General features: G+C 46.0%; 1 protein-coding gene across 6 annotated transcripts in view; it reads left to right on the forward strand.

Moving 5' to 3' along the window:
• Positions 1-23318, forward strand: part of LOC308235906 (zinc finger protein 181-like) — a 74198-nt gene that overhangs the window by 39043 nt on the left and 11837 nt on the right. The window contains exons 6-8 of one of the 6 annotated variants that reach the window (XR_013959226.1): positions 13827-13920; positions 19021-19159; positions 19313-19455. The exons of 2 other annotated variants lie outside the window; for them this stretch is intronic. Coding sequence is in view for 1 of the 4 variants with exons in the window: in XM_080645116.1 (XP_080501242.1) it covers positions 18687-18701 (15 nt within the window). In the remaining 3 variants the exon portion in view is untranslated. Of the gene's footprint in view, positions 1-13826; positions 13921-18686; positions 18975-19020; positions 19160-19312; positions 19969-23318 lie in introns of those variants that run through there. 3 more of the 6 variants (XR_013959225.1, XR_013959227.1, XM_080645116.1) reach the window with 3 other exon arrangements.

Raw genomic sequence — 23318 nt, forward strand, 5'->3', positions numbered from 1 at the left:
TCTTTCTTTCTTTTTTAAAAATATATTTTATTGATTTTTTACAGAGAGGAAGGGAGAGGGATAGAGAGTTAGAAACATCGATAAGAGAGAAACATCGATCAGCTGCCTCCTGCACACCCCCTACTGGGGATGTGCCCGCAACCAAGGTACATGCCTTTGACCGGAATCGAACCCGGGACCTTTCAGTCCACAGGCCGACGCTCTATTCACTGAGCAAAACTGGTTTCGGCTGCCCTAAGATATTTCAATGTGGACTTGGATGATCTGACTTAATGAGTAATAAATTAAAATTAATTAAGGCTTTGACCTACAAATTGAACTTACAAAATGGACCACTCCCAGTTAAAATAGTTAATATGGTCCAAACAATGTAAGTTAAAACAGGGCCTTCAAGGATTGAACCTTATTATAGAAGACCTACTTAGTAGGGGTGATTATCCCCACTGCTTTGCCATTTGACAGCCCAATTTTGCCTTTTCCTAATCCTGGAATGAATGGAGGCTTGTGTTGGATTTCTGCAATACCCAATGCACAAAATTACTGAAATTATCAACTTCATTCAATCAGTAGCTGGTAAATATATTACCATTATAGATTTAGCTTATATGTATGCAGGTTATGTGGCTGCATTTCTGTTTTGGAACAGAACCAGGCCCTCTGATTGCTGGGGCTGACCAGCAGACCTTGAGTGATGGATGAATAGATTACTCTGACACAATTGTTTGCTGTGAAAGAGAGGACTAAGGGGCTGCCTGACTAAAGGAACCAGACAGCCTCGATTGCCTGCCTCGTTAGGCTTTTATTGTAACAGCAGTTTGAGATAAAGTTTATCTTTAAGATACAATCAGTAGGGTAAGTAATCTTGGGAGGACACCTGTGTTTGTAGTGTCTTTTAAGCAAGAACATCCAAAAGATTAAGCATAAGGATTCCAGTAAACACCAGAGGTCTGCTTGTGCACAGACTTGATTGGAAAGTTCAAGGAATAATTAGGGGCACCACCTTCGGCACTCCCCTAAGTCGGAATTCCGATAAACAGGGTAGGCAGCCTTTTGCACACTTCCCTTTTCTCAGAATGTCCTCCTTACAAACTTTTCAGCCAAGTTTCATGCTTCCCCACATCTGATAGTTCAGGTCTCTCTGTCCTTCCTGTTCCTGAAGCATTGAGTTCATGCCCCCCTTCCCTCAGAGGATTGCCACCAAGGATGAAATCAGATCTTGCCCTATAGCAAAGGGCTCTAAAGCAATATGAGTCCAAGTATACAGGGTCATTCCCAGAAGTGCTGCCCATGGGCTGAGATGTTTCCTGAAGCCCTGCCTTCCTCTGCCTCAGACCCTGTGTGCAGCCCTGGCTCTGTTGCCTCATCTGTCAGTTGTGTTCATTGTGGGCTGACGGCACCGGCCCTGCTTGCATCTGCTGATGGCACGGAGAAATTGGGACTAGTGCCAGCAGCGGGTGCAAGTGGCAGCTGCTGCCCCGATCACCCCTCAGGAGCAGGGGGAGGTGGAGAAGCCCTCAGGGGAGATTGGGGCTGGCAGCCGCAGCTCACACCTGCTGACAGTGCCGAGTGATTGGGACTGGTGCCAGGAGTGGGAGCAAAGAATTTTCAGTAACCACCAGAGACTTGCCTTGATGACAGTGACTGGTGCCCCACTTTGGTCTGGTGCCCCCGCTCACCTGCTCCACCATCCCACCACAGCCGATGCCCACCATCTTCCGCGCGCCCACCCTGGTGTTCAGTGCATGTCATAGCGGCTGGTTGTTTGGTTGTTCTGCTGTTTGGTCTATTTGCATATTAGGGTTTTATATATAGAAATTGTAATCTGTCTCAATTTGGGTCAAAATAATTATCTTTTCTTTGGAAATAATTGGCAGTGGAGAAAAATTTTTGTTAGTGTCAGATGATGAGCAATATACATTAATTTTGCAGTATACTGAGTTTACAGGTGCTATTTTTATATACAAAGCGGCAGCCTTTCAGAACAAGAAAGCTTATTAATAAAATATTCAATATTTCTGTTAATCATATTTTTCATTTTGCCATTAATATTTCATTTAGTGACTTTGCCTAGTATATATGAAAATGCTAATTTTAACTTATGGTAAGTTTTCCTAAAGAAAATTTAACCCATTACAATGAAAGGTCCCAAGAAAATGTTTCCTTTTAGTTATAACTCTGTTTTTTCTTAAGCAAAACCCCTAATTGCCTGGTAATATTAAGTACTTTTTTTTGGGTCATCTTTAACATCATGAAAAAGGAAACACTGACATTGTTTTTCTGTCATACTAAGTTAGAAAAGAGAAGACATAAAAACAAAGAAAGGTGAAAGTTTGATTGGTACAGCACATGGATGGCATCCTTAAGAAAGCTAAACCACATTCAGGTTTCCACTTAAGTAAAGGAATAGAAGTGAAACTATATGAGCTCAGACATGAACTTAGACAGTGAATGTGCTTTGTAGTTTAAACATATTTAGACTTCCAAATGGTATTTTAATTATAAAAGTCAATTGAGGTATGCTGATATATTGAAGGGAGATATTTTTTACACACATCTATCTATCTATCTATCTATCTATCTATCTATCTATCTATCTATCTATCTATAAAGAGCCAGGGTCCATAACGTCCAAAACAACCCAATGGCTGACCGAACACCAGAAGTCAGTGCTGCAGGCGCTGTGGTGACCTAGTACTGACTGCTGAGGGGGCTGCGGATCAGGCCAGGAGAGAAGCCTGGAGAGAGAAGCAGGGTCTGATCTGCAGCCTCTGTGGCAGCTGTTGATCAGCCCTTGCCTCTCTTTCTCTCTGGGCCTCGCCAGCAGCTGTGGGGGCTGCTGATCAGCCCCACCTCTCTGATCAGGCCCAGAGATAGGCCCGGAGACGCTGACTGGCACAGAAACCAACCAATCAGAACCAAATCTGGGTGAACTGAGAGGAGCCAATGGCTGCCTAGGAGGCGGAGCTTTGATGCTGACTGGCATAGAAACCGACCAATCAGAACCTAATCTGGGTGAACTGCAAAGGCAGAACCTAAGGTGGTGGCTGAGGAGGGGTTTTAAGGGCAACAGCTGTTTGGTGTAAGGTGTAAGAAAGCGGTTCAATTTTTCAATGACTGGTGTGGCGGTATAGTGCATATTGCTGACTATCAGTCCAGATATGGGGATTATGTATTTTTGTCTGCCAAGAGCATCTCCTCCAGCTGAAAAAGGCTCCCCACCCCCATTTAAGCAATCCTATCCTATGTAATCTATTTATACTAATAAAAGGGTAATATGCTAATTAGACCGGGTCAACCGGCCATCTTCCGGATGTCTGACTTCCTTTTGGACAAAGCCATGGTGGTGGGGGCCGAGGCAAGGCAGTTAGGGGCGATCAGGCCAGCAGGGGAGGGCAGTTGGGGACAAGATCAGGCTGGCAGGGGAGGGCAGTTGGGGGCGAGATCAGGCCAGCAGGGGAGGGCAGTTAGGGGCAAGATCAGGCCGGCAGGGGAGAGCAGTTAGGGGCAATCAGGCAGGCAGTCAGAGGCAGTTAGGGGTGATCAGGCAGGCAGGCAGGTGAGCAGTTAGGAGCCAGTGGTCCCAGATTGTGAGAGGGATGTCTGATTGCTGGTTTAGGCCCGATCCCTGTGGAGAGGGTGCAGACTGGGCTGAAGGAACTCCCCCCCACCGTGGACAAATTTCGTGCACTGGGCCACTAGTGTATAAATGTAAATATAGGGTGTCTCAAAAAAGGTATTCACACACTTTGAATAAATATAAAGGCAGTGTTTATTAAAATACATTTCATTTTTAAAATTGAGCTATTAGCTGTTAAAGTGTGTATACATTTTTTTGGGACTCCCTGTATATAATCACACAGCAAGAGCAGACAAACTTCTAGTTATTAGAGGAAAAGGAAAGTATTCAGACTACCCCCTTCTGATAGAGAATAAACAGCAAATATGAGAACCTAGAGGAAGTAGGTAGGTAAATAACATTTACATCTTCCTTGCTCCTCAGCAGAAAGAAGCCATTCTTTCCAAGACTGTGCCAATGGCCACAACACAGTTGAGCTGCCTCTTTGCAGCTTTATCAAAAAGATATCCAAGATATTCAGGATGATTGTCTCCCTATTTGTGTAATTATTATTCAGGTTAATTAATTTAACTATCTGCTTTGAAAATAAAAAGGGATGAGTAATAATTACTTTAAAAGTAAGATTTTCTTTTTACTTTTATACAGTTTGAAGGTTGTAAACCTTGTGAATTCTTATGGGCTTGTAAAGAGCTTGTTAGGTAACATGGATATAAGTTAATTACTTCCAGAAACATTCCTCACTGTATACCACTAATATCCCAGGGTAACACAAAAAGAAAAATAATCATACTAGCCAACAAACATATTAGACGCTAATCAAAAAGTTTTGTAGAAATCAACCATTGAGCGCACACACACACACACACACACACAATCTACAGTTATTTTCTGATTATCTTAAGTGAAAACCTAAAGTAAAATTTATATTTTATGTAAAATGTTGTAATGAAGACTAACTCTATTTTTGAAGTTCAAGAGCCCACAGCTTTCAAGTCCCACCCTTCCCTCTTCCTGTTCTACATCTTCACAAGCCCTAAGAAAGCCCTTGACTCCCTCCCTGGTGCCAGTGAGAAGTCCAAACCATGCAAACTGTGTGGGAAACCTTGCTCTCTCAAACCATTTATGGACCTGCTTGAATGTCTTCCCTGCTTTCCCCAGAAAGCTTCATTTTGTGAACTATAAATCTTCTTATACTCTCTTGGTATGTGTGTGGGGGGTGGGTTGGGGGAAGAAGTATATTAGTCTAGACAACCAAATATAATTTTGAGTGGGAGCTTGATCTCACCTTGCCGTTCAATCCAGATATAAATTCTTTTTTTTTTTTAATTTTTTAAAATATATTTTTATTGATTTTTTACAGAGAGGAAGGGAGAGGGACAGAGAGTTAGAAACATCGATGAGAGAGAAACATCGATCAGCTGCCTCCTGCACACCCCCCACTGGGGATGCGCCTGCAACCAAGGTACATGCCCTTGACCGGAATCGAACCTGAGACCCCTCAGTCCGCAGGCCGATGCTCTATCCACTGAGCCAAACCGGTTTTGGCCAGATATAAATTCTTGAGATCAGACAGACCATCCAAAAAGTCAACAGGCATACTTGAGGGAAAGTCAGGTCTAAGATTCAGTTTCTGATTAGAAAATAAATTGAGTGAACTAGAAGCTTGCTAATTTCACAACTTCTACACATCAAAATTCCCATCATTTGCCCTTAAAAAGTCTGCTAACATATATAAAAAAAGATTTCAGCTTGTCTAGTGTGTCTCAGTGGTTGAGTGTCGACCCATGAATGAGGAGCTCGAGGTTAGATTCCTGGGCAGGGCACATGCCTAGGTTGCAGGCTCGATTCCCAGTAGGGGGCATGCAGGAGGCAGCTGATCAATGATTCTCTCTCATCATTGATGTTTCTATCTCTCTCCCTCTCCCTTCCTTGTTGAAATCAACAGAAATATATTTTTAAAAATTCCAAGAAGAAAAATGCTATGTGTGTGCAGATGACTTACTACATTAGCGTTATTTGAATATGATATAATTTGAAGTTCCTGGGATATCTGACTCTAAAGAAGAAACGTAAGGCCATGCTGCCCGACCCTGTGTTGGTGTGCACCCTGCTGCAGAAGTGAAGATATTTGCCTTACTGTCTGGCTTCCAAGTATCTTTGTGTTCTACCAGAACCCCTGGTTTTGGGGCTCGCCTGATTTCTAACATTTTGGGGGCCCGCCTGGAATCCATTGGTTGCCAAGGGAGGCCATTGGACCCCTCTCCTGAGGAGGCGCATCCCGCTGCCAAGTTGCAGCGGCCTCGGTGAGGATGTATGGCCATTACCCCCCAGGCCAACAATGAGCTCTGGATTGAGAGTCAGCCAGCAATGTAGGAAGAACCCAAGCAAATACCTCGGCAACCAGGCAAACCTCATTCATGAGCCAAGATAGGAAATTGGACTACCTTGGTGGTTGGGTATCCTCGGAGGTCAAGTATATATGACTGGGATGTCTTGGACACAAAGTGAGTGTGGAGTTCTGATCTGCAATTCTGTTCTCCCTTGTGGGAAATGGCCAGAGAGGGACAAAGAGGATCTTGGGGAGTGTGAGGAATCTCCATTATGGGGGAATTGATCACAGTGCAAGAAATCTCCAATATGGGGGATTGAGTACACAGTCACAGGGGACTCACTGAGGATGGGAAACAAAAATTCTAGGCCTAGGAAAGACATTTCCCTGGATAGTTCATGGGGGAGAATGCTGAGATTCGTGTGTGTGTGTATGTGTGTGTGTGTAAAGTCCCTGAACCAGGGATAAGAGACATTGCTCTGCTTCAGTGTTTTTTTAATGCAGGGCATTCTGTGGTATCTGTAGCTAGGCAGACAAGGAGCATGGTGTGAAGCTTTATCTGTGGGTTGTGCATGCCTGTATGAGTGTTTCTGTTGATGTTTTGTGTCTCTTTGTTGTTTGGTTTAATTTGTTTACAGATGGGGCATGTCCCTCTTTGGGGGAGCCCAGATATTTGTGGTGAGGCTAAATACGTGGCAGAGATTGCAGGAAGGTCCCAGCAGCTGCCAAGAATTCTTAATCTTGGGGACTCTTCCTGCTTTCCCTCTCAGGGCATCAGCTTCCCGAAACTCGTAGCTAGTGAGAGTTTTTTGTCTATGTCTGTAATGTAATTTTGGTTACTGATTTACTTTGCTTGCTTTCTGTCTTGTGGGGACTTAGTTTGCTCTTCACTGGTTTATGAACATAGGGACAAAGATTACATAGGGAAGTAAGGATTACAGGCCTGGGTAAGTAAGTGATGAGGGCTGGTGTGGGACTCCATTGTTTGGACCACAAGGTTAATGTTTCCATGATAATGGCAAGTTCTTGAAAGAATATACTGCTTTCTAAGGTTGACTTCCAGGTCCCAGAGGTGTACAACTCCCAGCCAAGTTGTTATGTCTTTTCTTTAACCAACACAGGGCAATCATGGTTAACAGAGCATCATTAATATTTCCCATAACCATAGCTAGTCCCCTGTATTCTATTTTTGCCCCTAACACTGGGAAAGACAGATCTGTTTTTACCCTCCAGCAAGTTGCAGAAATAGCAGTGTATGGGGGAGGGGGACTCCCATTTTTATAAAGAAAAATAAAATAAAATGAAATAGTATATTCACATTAAAGCCACTGAAGGCTGGCAAGTTATCCCTGATACAAAATTGCCAGTAAATGCCTTGGGTAAATATCTAGGTGTTTTGAAATAATAGGATACTGAAATATTAATCTGTTTGCCTCATATGGAGAATCTAGAGGATGGATTTGAACCTGTTAATGAATAATAGGTCTTGCATTTTATTTAAAACTAGTGGCACAGTGCATGAAATTTGTGCATGTTAAAAGGGGATTAGAGGAAATAATTTAATATTGCTATTTGCCCTTTCTCTATAATAGAAGTGTCAGAGATGAAAGAAAATTAGTAAAATGTATATGAAAACCTTCCTCCTGTCAGAGTCTGAGGCACACCACGGGACCCAGAGTCAAGTCTCCGCCCACCCACATTCACCTCAAAATCGCGTGAGATCCAGACCCGGCCACCCACTCCGCTACTGGGCTAGATCCAGACCCGGCCATTCCCACCCTTGTCAAGCCCCACTGGGCAGGGGACGTAGCCTCAGGTCCCCTGGCCCAGCACCAGGGTGGGGGGCGTGGCCTGAGGTCCCTCAGACCAGGGCAGGGGGTGTGCCTTGAGGTCCCCCGTCAAGCCCTGGCAGGTGTGGGACATGGCCTGAGATCCCCTGTCAAGCACCGCTGGGTGGGGGGCATGGCCTGAGGTCCCCCGTCAAGCCCCGCCAGGTAGGGGTGCGCAGCCTCAGGTCCCCTGGCCCGGCACCGGGAGGGGAGCACAGCCTCAGGTCCCCTGTCAAGCCCCACTGGCAGGGGGGTGCAGTCTCAGGTCCCCTGTCAAGCACCCCGCTGGGCGGGGGGCACAGCCTGAGTTCCCCTGACCCAGCACTGGGGGTGCACCTTGAGGTCCCCCGTCAAACCCTGCTGGGTGGGGAGCACAGCCTGAGGTGCCCTGTCAAGCCCCGCCAGGCAGGAGGGCTCAGCCTCAGGTCCCCTGGCCCAGTGCTGGGGCGGGGGGTGCGGCCTGAGGTCCCCTGGCCTGGCGCTGGGGCGGGGGGAGCAGCCTGAGGTCCCCTAGCCCAGCACCAGGACAGGAAGCACACCTTGAGGTCCCCCATCAAGTCCCGCTGGGCGGGGGTCAAGGCCTGAGGTCCCCATCAAGCCCCACTGGGTGGGGGGCGTGGCCTGAGGTCCCCCAGCCTGGTGCCAAGACGGGAGGCGTGGCCTGAGGTCCCCTGTCAAGCCCTGCCAGGTGGGGGGTGCAGTCTGAGGTCCCCTAGCCCAGCACCAGGACGGGAAGCGCACCTTGAGGTCCCTTGTCAAGCCCTGCTGGGTGGGGGGGGTGTGTGTGGCCTGAGGTCCCTGTCAAGCCCCATAGGGTTGGGGAAGGGCATAGCCTCAGGTCCCTGCTGATGCTTGTTAAGGCTCCTTATGGGAACTTGGCCTCAGCTGTGGGTGTAGCCATCTTTGTGATGGAGTGATGGTTAATTAGCATATTCCCTCTTTATTAGATAGGACTAGAGGCCCGGTGCATGAAAATCATGCATGGGTGGGGTTCCTAGGCCTGGTGGGTGTTCAGGGCCAATCAGGGCCAGGCCATTCAGGGCCCAATGGCCCCGGTGGGGTTGGGAGAGGAGGTGACTGTTGCCAGGCGGAGCACAGAAGGAACAGATGCCAGATGCCGACGCTGCCCTCGGTTCCCTACCTCCCTGCTCCTCATTCCCTCAGTGCCACTCCACCACCGGGGGCCTGCTGGCTGGGGGAGAGCTATGGGGAGGTGCTGGGGAGGTTTCGGTTCCTAGTTTGGAACATGCAGGAGGCAGCCAATCAATGATTCTGTATCATCATTGATGTTTCTATCTCTATTTCCCTCTCCGAAATCAATCAGATATATATATTTAAAATGCAAGGTTTTTAGAGGAAGAAAGGTAGGGCAAGGGAGCTATTGACAGGGGGGCATTTGAGATCTTGCTCACATTTCAGATAGGATAACATAAGGTGGTCCTTAGGGGGTGACAGGTGAGGAGTGGCAGTGGGTGGAACAGGGCACTGTGGGCTAAGGGACGAGCTGTAATGACTGGGAATGCCTGTGACAGTGACACCAAGCATGTGTTGGGGCCATCACTGGGATCATTCATCCCCAAGAGGTTTTGATTCCGGACGGGAGGAGAAACATGGAGATCAGCGGGCCTTTCTTAGCCTAGAAGGTGAGGCCGGTGGCAGGAGTGGGCTGCCCTGCTTCCCTACAAATGTAAACACACAGTGTGACTGCACATTGACATCAGTCAGCAGCCAAATCAATGCCCAGCCATCCCTGGTGGCTGTGTCCTGACACTCTCTGGTTGTGCTGCATTGCTATTGGCCGGTGAGGCCGAAGCCACGCCCCCAAGTGCATGTAGTATATGAAGGGGTGGGCAGGAAGCCAGATGCTGGAAGTCAAAGCCGAGGCGGCCCTGCAGTGCTGTGTCAGCCATGGAGCTAGCTGGACAGGGAGCAGCTGTTGATGCGATTGGCTTGGGAGTCAGAGGGGCTGCACTTCCTGCACATCACTGGTGAGTCCCTGTGAGCCCATGGTGCGCCAGTCGGGCTCGGTGGGGCCTGGGGAGGCCTTTCCCTTCTGGAGCCATTCTTCCCAGGGTGGCCCCTGGTGGTCAGTGCACATCATAGCGACTAGTTGACCGGTCATTCTGGTCATTCTGCCGTAATGGTTGCTGGATTTTTATTATATAGACTAGGGGCCCAGTGCACGAATTCATGCACCTTGAAAGGAACTGTGGGCCACAAGGCTGCAGTGGGCACAGGGGCAGGTCTTGGCCCATCCTCCACACCCCTGCCCGGCCCCTCCCACCATGGCCCCAGTCCCCTGTCTGCAGGCAGCTCCACTCCTGCTGCTGCTGCTCCCATGTGCTGATGGTGCTGGCCTTGCTCGCACCCACTGGATCGGAGCAATTGGGGCTGGCACCAGCAGTGGGTACGAGCGGGGCCTGCGCTGTCAGTGGTGTGAGCAGCAGCTGCTGCCTTGATTGCCCCTCAGGAGTTGGGGGAGGTGGAGAAGCCCTCAGGGCGATCAGGGCCAGCAGCCGCCACTTGCACCTACTGATGGTGCCAAGTGATCGGGATTGGTGCCAGGTGCAGGCAGTGGGTGTGAGCGGCAGCTCTGGTGCCGGCTGTGGTTGTGAGTGGGGCCGTCGATGGCAGTAGATGCGAGAGGAGACTGCTGGCCCCAATTGCCCCTCAGGAGCAGGGGGAGGTGGAGAAGCCCTGAGGGGCAATTGGGGCCAGCAGCCACAGCTCACACCCACTGACAGCGCCAAGCGATCAGTGCTGGGTGGGACTGCGGTTCACGGGAGCAAAGAATTTTCAGTAACCACCAGAGGCTCACCCCAATGACAGCAACTGGTGCCCCGCCTTGGTCTGGTGCCCCCGCTCACCTGCTCCATCAACCCGCTGCAGCTGATGCCCGCCATGTTCCGGCTCTGCCACCTGCTGCTAATGCTAGCCATCTTCTGCGCAAGCCCCCTGGTGGTCAGCACACATCATTAGCGACTGGTTGGTTGTTCGGTTGTTCTGCCATCAGTCTATTTGCATATTAGTCTCTTAAAAATGTGAATGTATTGCTAATCTGAGAAATGTTAATTACATGTCACCTAAAATTTAAGGTTTCTAAGGGTTAAGAATTCTAACTAATTGGGAAGAAATTGTGATTTTGGTGTCATTTTGAAGGAAAAAGAAAGTGGGTTCTGAAAGTCATAAGGTTTGTGAAATTTGTGGAATGTCTGTAAGGAGAAATGTTAAAAGGAAGTTATATAAATGACACAGGACAAGTAGAATAGAGAAACTGAGATGGTTAAACAACAATTTGGAGCTATTTAGTATATCCCATTTTCCCTAAACCAAGGACACTTAAGATTAACGATTTGCATTTTGCCTCCCTAACCAGAGGGCAAATAGCTTATATCAATGTACTTAGGGAGACAGATAGCAGAAATCCAATTAGTGTCATTTGCTGACCACACCCAAGGACAAATGAAGTTAAACTTTTTCTTGACCTACAATTAGCTTTAGGTGATTCCAATAGGCCTTGGAATGCCTCAAGTTCTTCCTACAATGGAGACTAAGGACCAATTTCTTAAGAACTATGTACTGGATATCTCTTTTACTTTAATCTCTCTCAGGTTAGAAGGCTTCCTGACCCAAGGCCCTCCTCTTAAGTTCCCGGCTCACTGCCATCGACCAGGAGACTATGTTCTGGTCAAGACTTGGAGGGAAACAAGTTGGAACCCTCCTGGGAAGGATCCTACCTTATCTTGCATGCCACTGAGACTGCTGTTTGGACTGCAGAACGTGGTTTGACCCATCACACTTGGGTTGGGGGCATACCACCAGCCTCTTTGGGTAGAGACACCTCAACTTGGACAGCCGTACCAGGACATAGCCCCTTGAAATTAACACTAAAGAAACTGTAAGCTGTCTATTTGCTTTAAGGTTCTGGCAAATTGCAGGGGCTTACAATGTGGGCTGGGGAAATGTGTACAATCTGGCTCATGCCTTCCCAGTTAAGTTATTGGTTATAGATAACTTGAATGACTTGTATATTTCAGCCTTTGGGCCAAAAGATTGGCTAGGACTAGATTTACCGGTAGAAGTAGATATCACAGGACAAGATCCCCTAAGCCACTGCCACCAGCATGCAAATAGAAGTAGGATATAAGGAAACGAATGCCTGGGTGGAATGGATTAAATATTCTGTACGCGCCCTAAATAAAAGCGACTGTTATGCTTGTGCGGCAGGAAGGTTAGAGGCCCAAGTGGTCCTATTTCCATTCGGATGGACCTCAGACAGTAACGGGATGGAATGTATGCTTGCCCTGTATCAGGAGGAAACTACCTGGAGAAACCCTTCCTGTAAGACTCTCTCCCTGTTGTTCCCATCCAACAGAGGTAAAGAGCAAGGGTCCCCCAAAACAATCCAGCCCTTGTCTTCTGATGTAAACTATACCTCCTGACTCTCAAGGTGGGGGAAACAGTACTCAGAGTTTATGGGAAATTTATCTGGATGCATAAGTGGCCAAGTATTCTCAGAAGCCAATCATTCTGCATTGTCGATACCCTGTGCTGATATCTGGTGGTATTGCAGGGGACCATTACTTGTGGCCTTGCCCAGCAATTGGAGTGGAACTTGCACTCTGATACAATTGGCTATCCCTTTCACTTTGGCATATCATAAACCTTTTTCAATGAACAGACAGACTAGGAACAGGAGAGAGAGTCCAGGGGGCTCCTTTGAGCCCCATATTTACAGAGATTTCATTGGGGTTCCAGGAGGAGTGTCAAACGAGTTTAAGGCTAGAAATCAGATTGCTGCAGGATTTGAATCTGTCCTGTTTTGGTGGTCAACCACCAACAAAAATGTGGATTGGATTAATTATATTTACTATAACGAGCAAAGGTTTGTTAACTATACTCGAGATGCAGTTAAAGGTATAGCTGAACAACTAGATGCCACCAGCAAGATGATGTGTGGGAATAGGTTGGCCTTGGATATGATTCTGGCAGAAAAAGGAGGAGTATGTGTAATGTTGGGGGACCAGTGTTGTACATTCATCCCTGACAACACAGCTTCAGACGGAACCATTACTAAGGCCCCACAGGGCTAGATGCCCTTTAGCTAATGAGTTCGCTGAGAATCCTGGAATTGAGGATCCTTTCTCTGATTTACTAGAGCAATGGTTCAGAAAGTGGAAAGGAATGATGGTATCCATATACACCTCTTTGATAGTTGGGTTAGGAGTTAAAGTAATGGGATGTTATATCATCCCATGTATGAGGGGTCTTATCCAAAGGTTAATTGAAACCACACTGACCAAACAGCAAGATGATCTCCTTCTCATAGACATTGCAGACCATGAAAGTCAGTTAATGCTGACTGAGTTGGAAGAAAAGAGTTTAATAAGAAAAGGGGAGAATTGTGAGAATAAACAAGTAATCTTTTCTGTCAAAGAAGGGAGTTTAGGCAACCACCATTTTGGCTCGCCTGACTTGCAGCTGCCATTTTGAAATGGCAAAGGGCAACCCCTCCTTGCTTCCTCTGAATTAGCCAATTGCACAAGAATGTGAGCCTAAGCTCTGATAAGTCAAGAGTGAGTAATAAACGGCGTGTGTCAGGAATAAAACTCCAAATGGACCGCCCGTTCAGTGTGTGTGCTGCCAGAGCCTGTGTTGGTACGCACTGTTCTGCAGAAGTAAAGATATTTGCCTTGAAAAAAAGAAAGAAGAAGAAACATAAGTAAAATATTATTTTATTTAAAAAAATATAATAATTCACCACCATCAAATTATTATAATTATGGTAGCTGAATTAAATTGGGGAGTGCTTATTTTGTTAGATTAGACAACATTAAATTGCAAATATTTAACCTCTTTTGACTTACAGAAATGACAATTTCATGTGGTTCAAACTAAAATAAAGTTTGTGAAAAAATAGAATACTACAATTTACACTATCATGTCAGTGGTAAACTGTGATGTGATTTTATGTAACTTTCTGAACAAGGGCAGGAGGTAAAATAGCAACATAGAGATTCAATTATTTGGTTCAATGGTTCAACTATAGTTCAAATATTTTCTTAGAAAAAATACTTTTTCCTTTTTGTAGATTATTCTCCATTAAGAAAAGATATAATCTACACTAATAAAAGAGAAATATGCAAATTGACCATCACTTCGCAATGCCCACCAGCCAATCAGGAGTGAGTATGCAAATTAACCGCATCACCTCCATGGAGACTGACAGCAGGGAGGAGGCAGCTCCCAGCATGGCCTGCTTGGCCATCACTGCCGCGACCCAGGAGCAGGCAAGCGCAGCCCGCAGGCAGCTCGCAGCACGGCCTCAGCGACCTGGGAGCAGTGAAGTGCAGCCTGTAGGCAGCACCCAGCATGGCCTGCTTGGCCGTCACCACGGTGTGGAGCAGGCAGGCCCCTCAGAGAGCAGAGAACCATGGGGAGCAGGCCTAAGCTGTCAGCAGGACATCCCCTGAGTGCTCCCAGATTGGAAAGGGTGCAGGTCAGGCTGAGGGACACCCCCGTCCCCGTGCACGAATTCCGTGCACCAGGCCTCTAGTTATTACATAAATGCTATTTGAAAATGGATTAACATGCCAATTTGTATTGAGTGTTTTCTCTATGCAAAATCCTTTTGATATTATTAAGTGGAGAAAAGACTTGAAGTTTGTAATTCACCATAGACATGAGGTCAGAGAGCAGAAAACACAACCAAGAGTGTTGAATGCATAGGAGGAATAATAAAATAAGTACCTAGTGACCAAATTGATGCATTGTATTAGAAACTGGCTAGATGCCCAGCAAGCCTTTATCTCTTTCTGGACTCCTGGGAGGAGAGCACATCCCAGATTCACTTACATTTCATTTGGACCATGCAAATGACTTGTTGCCAATGGAAAATAGGCAGTCATGAAATTCTGTCTTCGTTAGGCTTTCTCATTTGTGCTCCTTCCTAAAATGGCCTTGTACCTTGGTGGTTGTTCCAGTTTTCCCACCTCCCCTGGATTTAGCACTCTCATGGAACTTGCAGGTTCAGGTGATGGGCAGATGGTGTCTTGATTAGGATGGAACTTTGTGACCTTAAGCCTCTAGATATCAGGCTGATCACATCATGTTCACACATCTGTGCCTGGGTCTGGGTGCCATGTGAACCAGAAGTGAGGCAAGAGCAGGTGTTGTCCTAGTTCCAAAGAATAAGACAGGGATAATAGCATGTCAGCTTATGTCACAAACTTGGAAACATGTCAACTACACTCTCTGCTTTTGCCTAAGGGTACCTATACTAATGAAAGGGTAATATGCTAATTAGACCAGGAGACCTTCCTGGAGACCAGCCAGGGAGGGCAGTTGGGGGCCATGAGGCCGGCCGGGGCAGGCAGTTGGGGACCATGAGGCCAGCCGGGGAGGGCAGTTGGAGGCCATGAGGCCAGCAGGGGAGGCCAGTTGGGGGCCATGAGGCCAGCAGGGGAGGGCAGTTGGGGGTGATCTGGCCGGCGGGGAGGCAGTTGGGGGTGACCAGGCCGGCAGACAGAGTGGTTAGGGGCAATTGGGCAGGCAGGCAGGTGAACAGTTAGGAGCCAGAGGTCCCGGATTGCGAGAGGGATGTCCGACTGCCACAGGAATCGGGCCTAAACTGGCAGTCAGACATCCCCCGAGGGGTCCCAGATTGGAGAGGGTGCAGTTCAGGCTGAGGGACCCCCTCCCCCATGCATGAATTTCGTGCACCAGGCCACTAGTTAAGTATAAATGTTCCCACTGGTTGAGTCATGTGGCCTAAAAATACATCCCTTGGACAATTGGTCTATCTTTAGTTTATGACATTTCCTGCATGTGCTGTTTTAAAAGATAACAAAAATATGTCAAATGGTACAAACTTGTGCATTTATGTAAATTTTTTAAACATTACCTGTAAATCTGCTTGCTCAGGCAAGAGTCATATTTTTTTAAAATATATTTTTATTAATTTCAGAGAGGAAGGGAGAGGGAGAGAGATAGAAACATCAACGATAAGAGATAATCATCGATTGGCTGCCTCCTGCACACCCCCTACTGGGCATCGAGCCTGCAACCTGGGCATGTGCTCTTGACCAGGATCGAACCCAGGGCCCATCCACTGAGCCAAACCAGCTAGGGCTGCAGGAGTCGTATTTTATGTTTTCACAGATATCACCAGTGAAGCTGCAAAGAGTTTTCTCTGCCTGAGTCCTGCTGCCTGCATCCACCCTTATATGAGAGCTCCTAGGATCAAAATTTGATCAATAGGGCTGAGATTTTCCCAGTCAATCAGAACTCATTTTTATCTTTACCAACCAACCAGAGCAGCTCCATTCCAACCAATCAGGATAGTGCTATTTGGACCAATCAAACTATGTGAATTTGAGGTCCTCATTTGCAAAGAAATGGACCAATCAGACTGGGGCAGGCCCTCTTCTCTTATAAGCCAGCTTCACCTCTGCCTCAATGACTCCATTTCCCTAGCCAGAGCTGTAATGCCTGAGCTAATTTTTCTCCCCGGGGTTGTTTTGACTAGATTATTTGATGCCTAGGGTGTCTCACAGCTAAGCTATTTCACAATTGACTTGTTTTGACTGAATAAAATATCCCCATTTACTACAAATGAGGGATTCTTGTTGGCATTGAATTGGCAGTGACAACCTTTGTTTGACAAGACTGAGCAGGGTGGGACAATGATGAGCATGAAACCCGCCCCCATGCTTTGTACACAAGCAGTGGTGCCTCAGTTATGCTTTCTGAGACTCTTTGTCCTTGATTGTTGGATGGGGGTGAGTGCTCTCTGGGGTCTCCAGACCAGTCTTCCTTTTGCACAGACCCGGGGAGTGGTGCCCTGACCCTTGGGCACATATTACTCAGGTGACATTGAGTGTGCACTTATAGACGTTTTCCTCAGGGGACAATGAGACTCAGCCTTTGGGGAGGTCACACCCCATTCAGAGCGGGTTTGAATGGGTTTTGTGAGTCCGAAGGACACACTCCGTTTGTCCACCTCTGGCTGACATTGCCCACAGGGTCCCTGATCCTCTCAACTTCTCACTTTATTGGCCACTGTACATGTTACATGGATTAGCAGTGTCTGGATCTCTTCTTTTCTCCCTGCTCTTGTCAAATAAAAACAAATCTGGACTTAAGTTTAAGGAGAAACTATTCAAAAAGACTTCAAATAAAGAGAACTGTGATCTCAGAAAACGGCAAGCCTCTCAATATTAAGGAAGGGAAATGGTGCTTTGGCTCCTTTGACTAAATCAGTAACCAAGGAAGAACAATGAGCCTCACAAACAAAAAGTTCTTTCTAAGGCAAACCATGGGGACTAGTCCAGTATATGCCCTACAAAGTTTCAACACTAAAGGTCAATACTTACAGAAATAGTGCCTGTTCTTTCTACAGCGCCATAAAAGATTCACCTCAAAAGTTTCAAAGTAATTTGATTGTTTCCAGACCCTGCTCCCAGTCTCCCTGACACCCAACAGGTTCTCAGCAGCAACTCAACTATATATATATAATGTATTTTCCTGCCCCCGCCCCGCACTGTCTGATCATACACTCAGTGGGAGGAGGTCAACCTTTTTTTCTTAATGCCTCCCTTCCATTTGATGTAAAACTGTTAACCAGGGAGGCATACTCATCCTAATTGTAACTTCTAATGTACCAAATGCATCTTTGCTTACTTTTCTGCCTATGAAAGAGCCTTTCACTTCCCCAAAGTTAGAGCACTGTTTCAAGGCTTCTTGAATCTCTGCTTCGGGAGTAGTCCTCACTGAGGCCTAAATAAAACTCTTGTCTTAAATTTACAGAGCTTCAGTTTTTGTTTTCATTGGCAATATCAAATACAAAAAGGTTTTCTTTTATGGGGAGAGGTAAGCAAATTTACCAGAAACTTTCAAGGAGCAGTTGAGCATGCAAGGGGGAATATTAATCAGCATCAGTTTGATAGGAAAGGTGTCTTGCTATCCTTAGCCAATTGTCCAGATAAGCTGATGGGGGCAAGGGGGGTGGGGATAAATTCTGTATTAAGTACTTGCTCAAGGCTAGGGGTCAAACTAAATTTCAAGGGCAATTGGGAGCAGGGAAGCTTGACTAAAATTTGGTCCAAACAAAGAAGAAGGTGAGAAGTGGGTGTTAAAGAGAAAATCACAGCCCCAAAATGGCATCACATATGCTAGAAGCCCATAATACCAAACCTAAATTTAATACCTGACCTAATTGCTGTTTCAACCTCTCCCAGAAACATAATCTTAATCAACCAGCCTGGAATTTTCTGGTCAACACTAATGAAGTAATCTGTCATATAAGCCCTTTCCCTTCTCCATAGAAAGAAGAGGCAATCTGCATAATAAAAATCCCTGTCTATTCCCTCCCCTCAAAAAGACTCTAGACATGATCTCCCTCCCAGGAGCACACTTGCACCTTTTCATCTCCCCTCTTCTCCCCTCAAAGGCATGCATCTCCTAAATTCTAAGAGTCCCCACGAAACTTGCAGCTAGGGGAGCTCATCCTGGGCTTACCCCCTAAGCCTGTATCCAAGGCCCCAGGGCTTACTTGTCCTAGTAAACCAGGACAAGTGGAATAGAACACTTAAACAGCCAAGCAGTTTACAGCCATCTAGTAATTCACAAAATCCCATCTTCCCTAATTTAGGAGTAAATTATACTTCTTCTCCCCAGCTAGAGGGTAAGTAGCTTAAATTACCCTACTCAGTAGACAGCAGAAATCCAATTAGTGCCATTTTCCAACCACACTCAAGGACAGATGAAGTTAAGGGAATAAATCTCATTTTGGTGCCTCAGCATAAAACTGATGAATATTCTGTTGAGATCCTTCCTTAAGACCTTCCTTAAACTCCTAGCCTTTAAAAGCCCTCAAAACAAAAGACCCAGGCGAGCTCTTCCTCCTGGGAGCAACCTGCACCTTTTCCTTCCCCACCTTCTCTCCTCACAGGCACGAATCTCCTGAACTCTACGGTTTCCATGAGGCTGGCAACCATGGAGCACTGGACAGCGGCAGCTCATCCCCCAGGCTGACCCCCTGAACCTGTCTCCCAGGCCCCAGGGCTTCTTTTTTCACCTCTGGCTTTTCAGTGAGCCAGTAGAGCCCCTCTTTGGCTTGCTTCTGTCACTGTGACTTTTATTTCTTAGTGAGCCAAAGCAGCCCTGCCTAGACTTCCCTGTGAGTGAGCGGCTCCTTCTGTCCCTGTTCACTGTCCCCAGCTTTAATAAACTTACTCCCAAAACAAGATGTCTAAATATAATCCTTCCTTTTCTTTTGTTCATAGCTCACCTGCCCCGCCCTTCTTTCTATGAATACCTTCCATTTTGTGCACCTCGGTGGAGCACCCTTCTAGGAACTAGATGGGATGCTGCCCGAGTCACAGATCAGTTAATAAAGCCAAGTAGATCTTCAAATTCACTCAGGTGAGTTTTGTTGTTTAACATGGGTAGTCATAAACACTTGCTAAGTCAGGAGACCCTGGGAAGGGCATCACTTCCACTGGGTCCTGAATCCAGGGGGTATATGGAGGAGCCCCATTTCTGGTTCCTTAAGTGAGTCCCCTTGCTGCCTTTCAGGTCTACAATGAAGAATTTTCCATTTCCTTCTGTCTAACAAGGAAATGCCGCTGAATCCCCTCTTCAGGGCTGGATTAAGGGTAATGGGACTTTGGGAACCGAGAGATGTAATTCCATGCAAATAAAAATCACTCATTCTCCCGAGCAAGTCTCAAAAATTATTTTCCTCAAGATAGCATAAGGACCTGACCCCCAGCACCCAGTGGGGAAAGGAATCCCCCACTTCTACAGGTGAGTACTCCACTGTCACTGATAACAGATCTATCTTCAACTTGGGAACATGAGCTACTTGTGGAGGAAAACTGTTTCGTGACATGACTCCTGCCTGACTGCTGCTGGACACTTATGCTAAGTCCAACGAGATCCAGGCCAAAACAGCTTTCTTCAGGTGCATCTCCTGAGACCACCTGACCCCTCCCCTATGCCCCAGACATGCTGGTTCCTGGAACAGGCCCTCGCCCTGCCCTAGGCAAGAGTGTAAGCCATTCCCCCCTTATCTGGGACAGGTCATGCCCCAGCACCCCTAGCCATCCTGCCCTGTTCTGTATAACTCTTTGCACCTGCCATTAGCAGAGGACATTCACATAATCTTGCCGCCCAAGTCATGCCTCATATGTAAGTTTCCTTAATAAACTGTTGATGTAGTCCTGAAGTTTTCACTCTTTTCCTTTGGACTCTTGGCTCAGGAGATTTTACCAGCATAGTGAACCCTTGATTTTGTGGGCCTCGATTTAATGGACTTCGGATTTAATCAACAAAATTTCTGGTTTGTATGTTATATGTGAAAATTAACACCCTGTTAATTTAAAAATGCTTTTAACCAAGATTTGCTTATAATTAAATTAAGTTGTTTTTTTTTGTTATTACTTCACTATTATTATTTTTTAAAATTTAATAAATCTTTATTATTCAGATTATTACAATTGTTTCTCCTTTCCCCCCCCCCATAACTCCCCTCCACCTGGTTCCCACCCCACCCTTTGCCCTTACCTCCCCCCACACTGTCCTCATCCATAGGTGTATGATTTTTGTCCAGTCTCTTCCTGCACCCCCCATACCCCTTTTCCCCTGAGAATTATCAGTCCACTCCCTTTCTATGCCCCTGATTCTATTATATTCACCAGTTTATTCTGTTCCTCAGATTTTTAATTCACTTGATTTTTAAGTTCACTTGTTGATAGATATGTATTTGTTCATAATTTTTATCTTTACCTTTTTCTTCTTCTTCCTCTTCTTTAAGAATACCTTTCAGCATTTCATATAATACTGGTTTGGTGGTGATGAACTCCTTTAGCTTTTTCTTATCTGTGAAGCTCTTTATCTGACCTTCCATTCTGAATAATAGCTTTGCTGGGTAGAGTAGTCTTGGTTGTAGGTTCTTGCTATTCATCACTTTGAATATTTCTTGCCACTCCTGTCTGGCCTGCATAGTTTCTGTTGAGAAATCAGGTGACAGTCATATGGGTGCTTTTTTGTAGGTAACTAACTTTTTCTCTTGCTGCTTTTAATATTCTCTCTTTGTCTTTTGCTCTTGGCATTTTAATTATGATGTGTCTTGGTGTGGTCCTCTTTGGATTCCTTTTGTTTGGAGTTCTGTGCGCTTCCTGGACTTGTAAGTCTATTTCTTTCACCAGGTGGGGGAAGTTTTTAGTCATTATTTCTTCCAATAGGTTTTCAGTATCTTGCTCTCTCTCTTCTTCTGGCACCCCCATAATTCTGATGTTGGTACGCTTGAAGTTGTCCCAGAGGCTTCTTACACTATCTTCAAATTTTTGGATTCTTTTTTCTTTTTGCTTTTCCGGTTGAGTGTTTTTTGCTTCTTTGTATTTCAAATCTTTGACTTGATTCTTGCAATCCTCTAGTCTGCTGTTGGGTCTCTGTATAATATTTTTTATTTCAGTCAGTGTATGTTTAATTTCTAGTTGGTCCTTTTTCATATCTTCGAGGGTCTTGTTATATTTATCAGCCTTTTCTAGGATATTCTTGAAAAGCCTTATAACCGTGGTTTTGAATTCTATATCCAGTCGTTTGTTTTCCTCCATTTCTTTCGTTTGTGATCTGTTTCTTTGTCTCCCCTTTTTTCACTGCTTCCCTGAGTTGGTAGGGTAGGTTTGTGTGCTAGGTTTCCTATATGGCCCAGTGGGTCGGCCTCCCCAGTTACCTGAGGTGGACACTCTTGGTGCACTCCTTTGTGGACTGTGTGTACAGCCTTGTTGTAGTTAAGTCTTGATTGTTGTTGGTATCACTGCGAGGAATTGACCTGCAGGCCAGTTGGCTGTGAGGATCAGCTGTGTCTACACTGGGAGATTTTCGGTGCTGGAGACAGCCTTATAGGATTAGCCTTGCCAGATTGCAAAAGCCTCTGTGCTCAGCTTGGAAGGGGTGGAGTCTCAGGGAGGAGCAGACAGTCTTGGCTTCCCATCAGCCCTGCCCTTGCGTGCGAGTCTCCAGACCTCTGCCTTCCGTGGTTCCTGAGTTTCCACCTTACAGTCCAGATTTCCCCTGTAAGAGCATGGGTCCCTAGGGGCTCGCCCGGAACTGCGGTTCAGTGCAGTCGGAACTGGGGTTCGGTGCAGTCAGGAGCTTCTGACTCCCTTCCGCTAGGGATAGCCTGTGGTAACCTCCACAGTCAGTCTTTGTGCGCACTCGCGCCTCCAGACCCCTGCCGCCGTGGCTCCCCTGAGTCTCTGAGTCTCCGAGTCTCCGTGTACCTTTCTCTCTACCTGGGAGTCCAAACTCCCCCTGTATGAGCCTGGGTCCACAGGGTTTTGCCCAGAACTGAAGTTCAGTGCAGTCGGAAATGGGGTTCAGTGCAGTCGGGGGCTTCCTTCCCCCTCCCGCCAGAGAAAGCCAACCAGGCACTCCGCCGCCCTTCCTCTCTGAGTGCGTCTCCGTACCTCAGCCCTTTGCCACTCCTTCTCCGGAGCTTTCCTCTTTCCTTCTAGTTGTAGAATTCCCACTCAGCCAGCTTTCCTGTGGTTCTGGATGGTGTCCGTTCTGTCTTTTAGTTGTAGTTTTGAAATTGTGTGAGGCAGCAGTTTAGGTGTTTACCTATGCCGCCATCTTGGTTTCTCTCCTTCACTATTATTTTTAACAAATTTTAGCAAATAGGTCATATGTTGGGAAAAAAACACTGTAGTAATTTCACCAACATAAATAAATATTACATATATACAATTATAGTCTACATATTTAATCCAAGAATCACTGCTCATAAACAATGTTCATACCGCATCACGTGTGGTAATTGGTTCTGCTGTGGCTTGGCGTGATTTTCTGTAGCAGTTTTAACTCGTGCAGGCTGACGTTCTAAGCCATGCCCCAGCCGTGTGCATTTGTTTACTCATGGAGACTTGGGAACACATGAATTTTCTAGACCTATTCAGTATAAATTTAAGATTACAGTAATACATATAGAAAGCTTTTCTGTGAAATTAAACTTTTCACATATGCTTAATTTTAATTACACAAAGGTGTCTACATAAGTGAAAACAGGTAAACTAATTTGTCAATTTTTTAACATACACATTTGGAAAGTCTACTTTATTATAGTCAGGACTTTTGGCTTTAATGGTCACCAGCTCTCCCTAATTAGTTATTTCGAGGTTTCACCACACTATCTCCAGAACCAGAACAGGCAGGGCCCCCCTGCAGGTGTTCAACAAGTGGTTGAAGAATGCATGATTTCACAAGTTTTTACTGCCTCCATGATGTGACAACATTTTCCCTGAGAAGACGTTTAACTTATGACATTCAATGTGTTTCAGAGTGTTTAAACATGGTGGGCATTTCATGCATGAATAGGCTGTAAGGTGAACTTACAGATGCAAAGGATCTAGTCAACAAACAACTATTTAACCAAAAAAAAGCTTGTGGATACAAAGCAGAGGGACATTTTTGGAGCACTGGAAACTAATTCCTATAAGGCTAAAACCGTATTCTGAGTCAGTAAAATCCTAAATATTCCATATGCAAACATTTTGTGGAGACGATATTTAGCTTGATG

Source organism: Plecotus auritus, assembly GCF_963455305.1.
Source record: "Plecotus auritus genome assembly, chromosome: 10".
Classification (NCBI taxonomy): Eukaryota; Metazoa; Chordata; class Mammalia; order Chiroptera; family Vespertilionidae; genus Plecotus; species Plecotus auritus.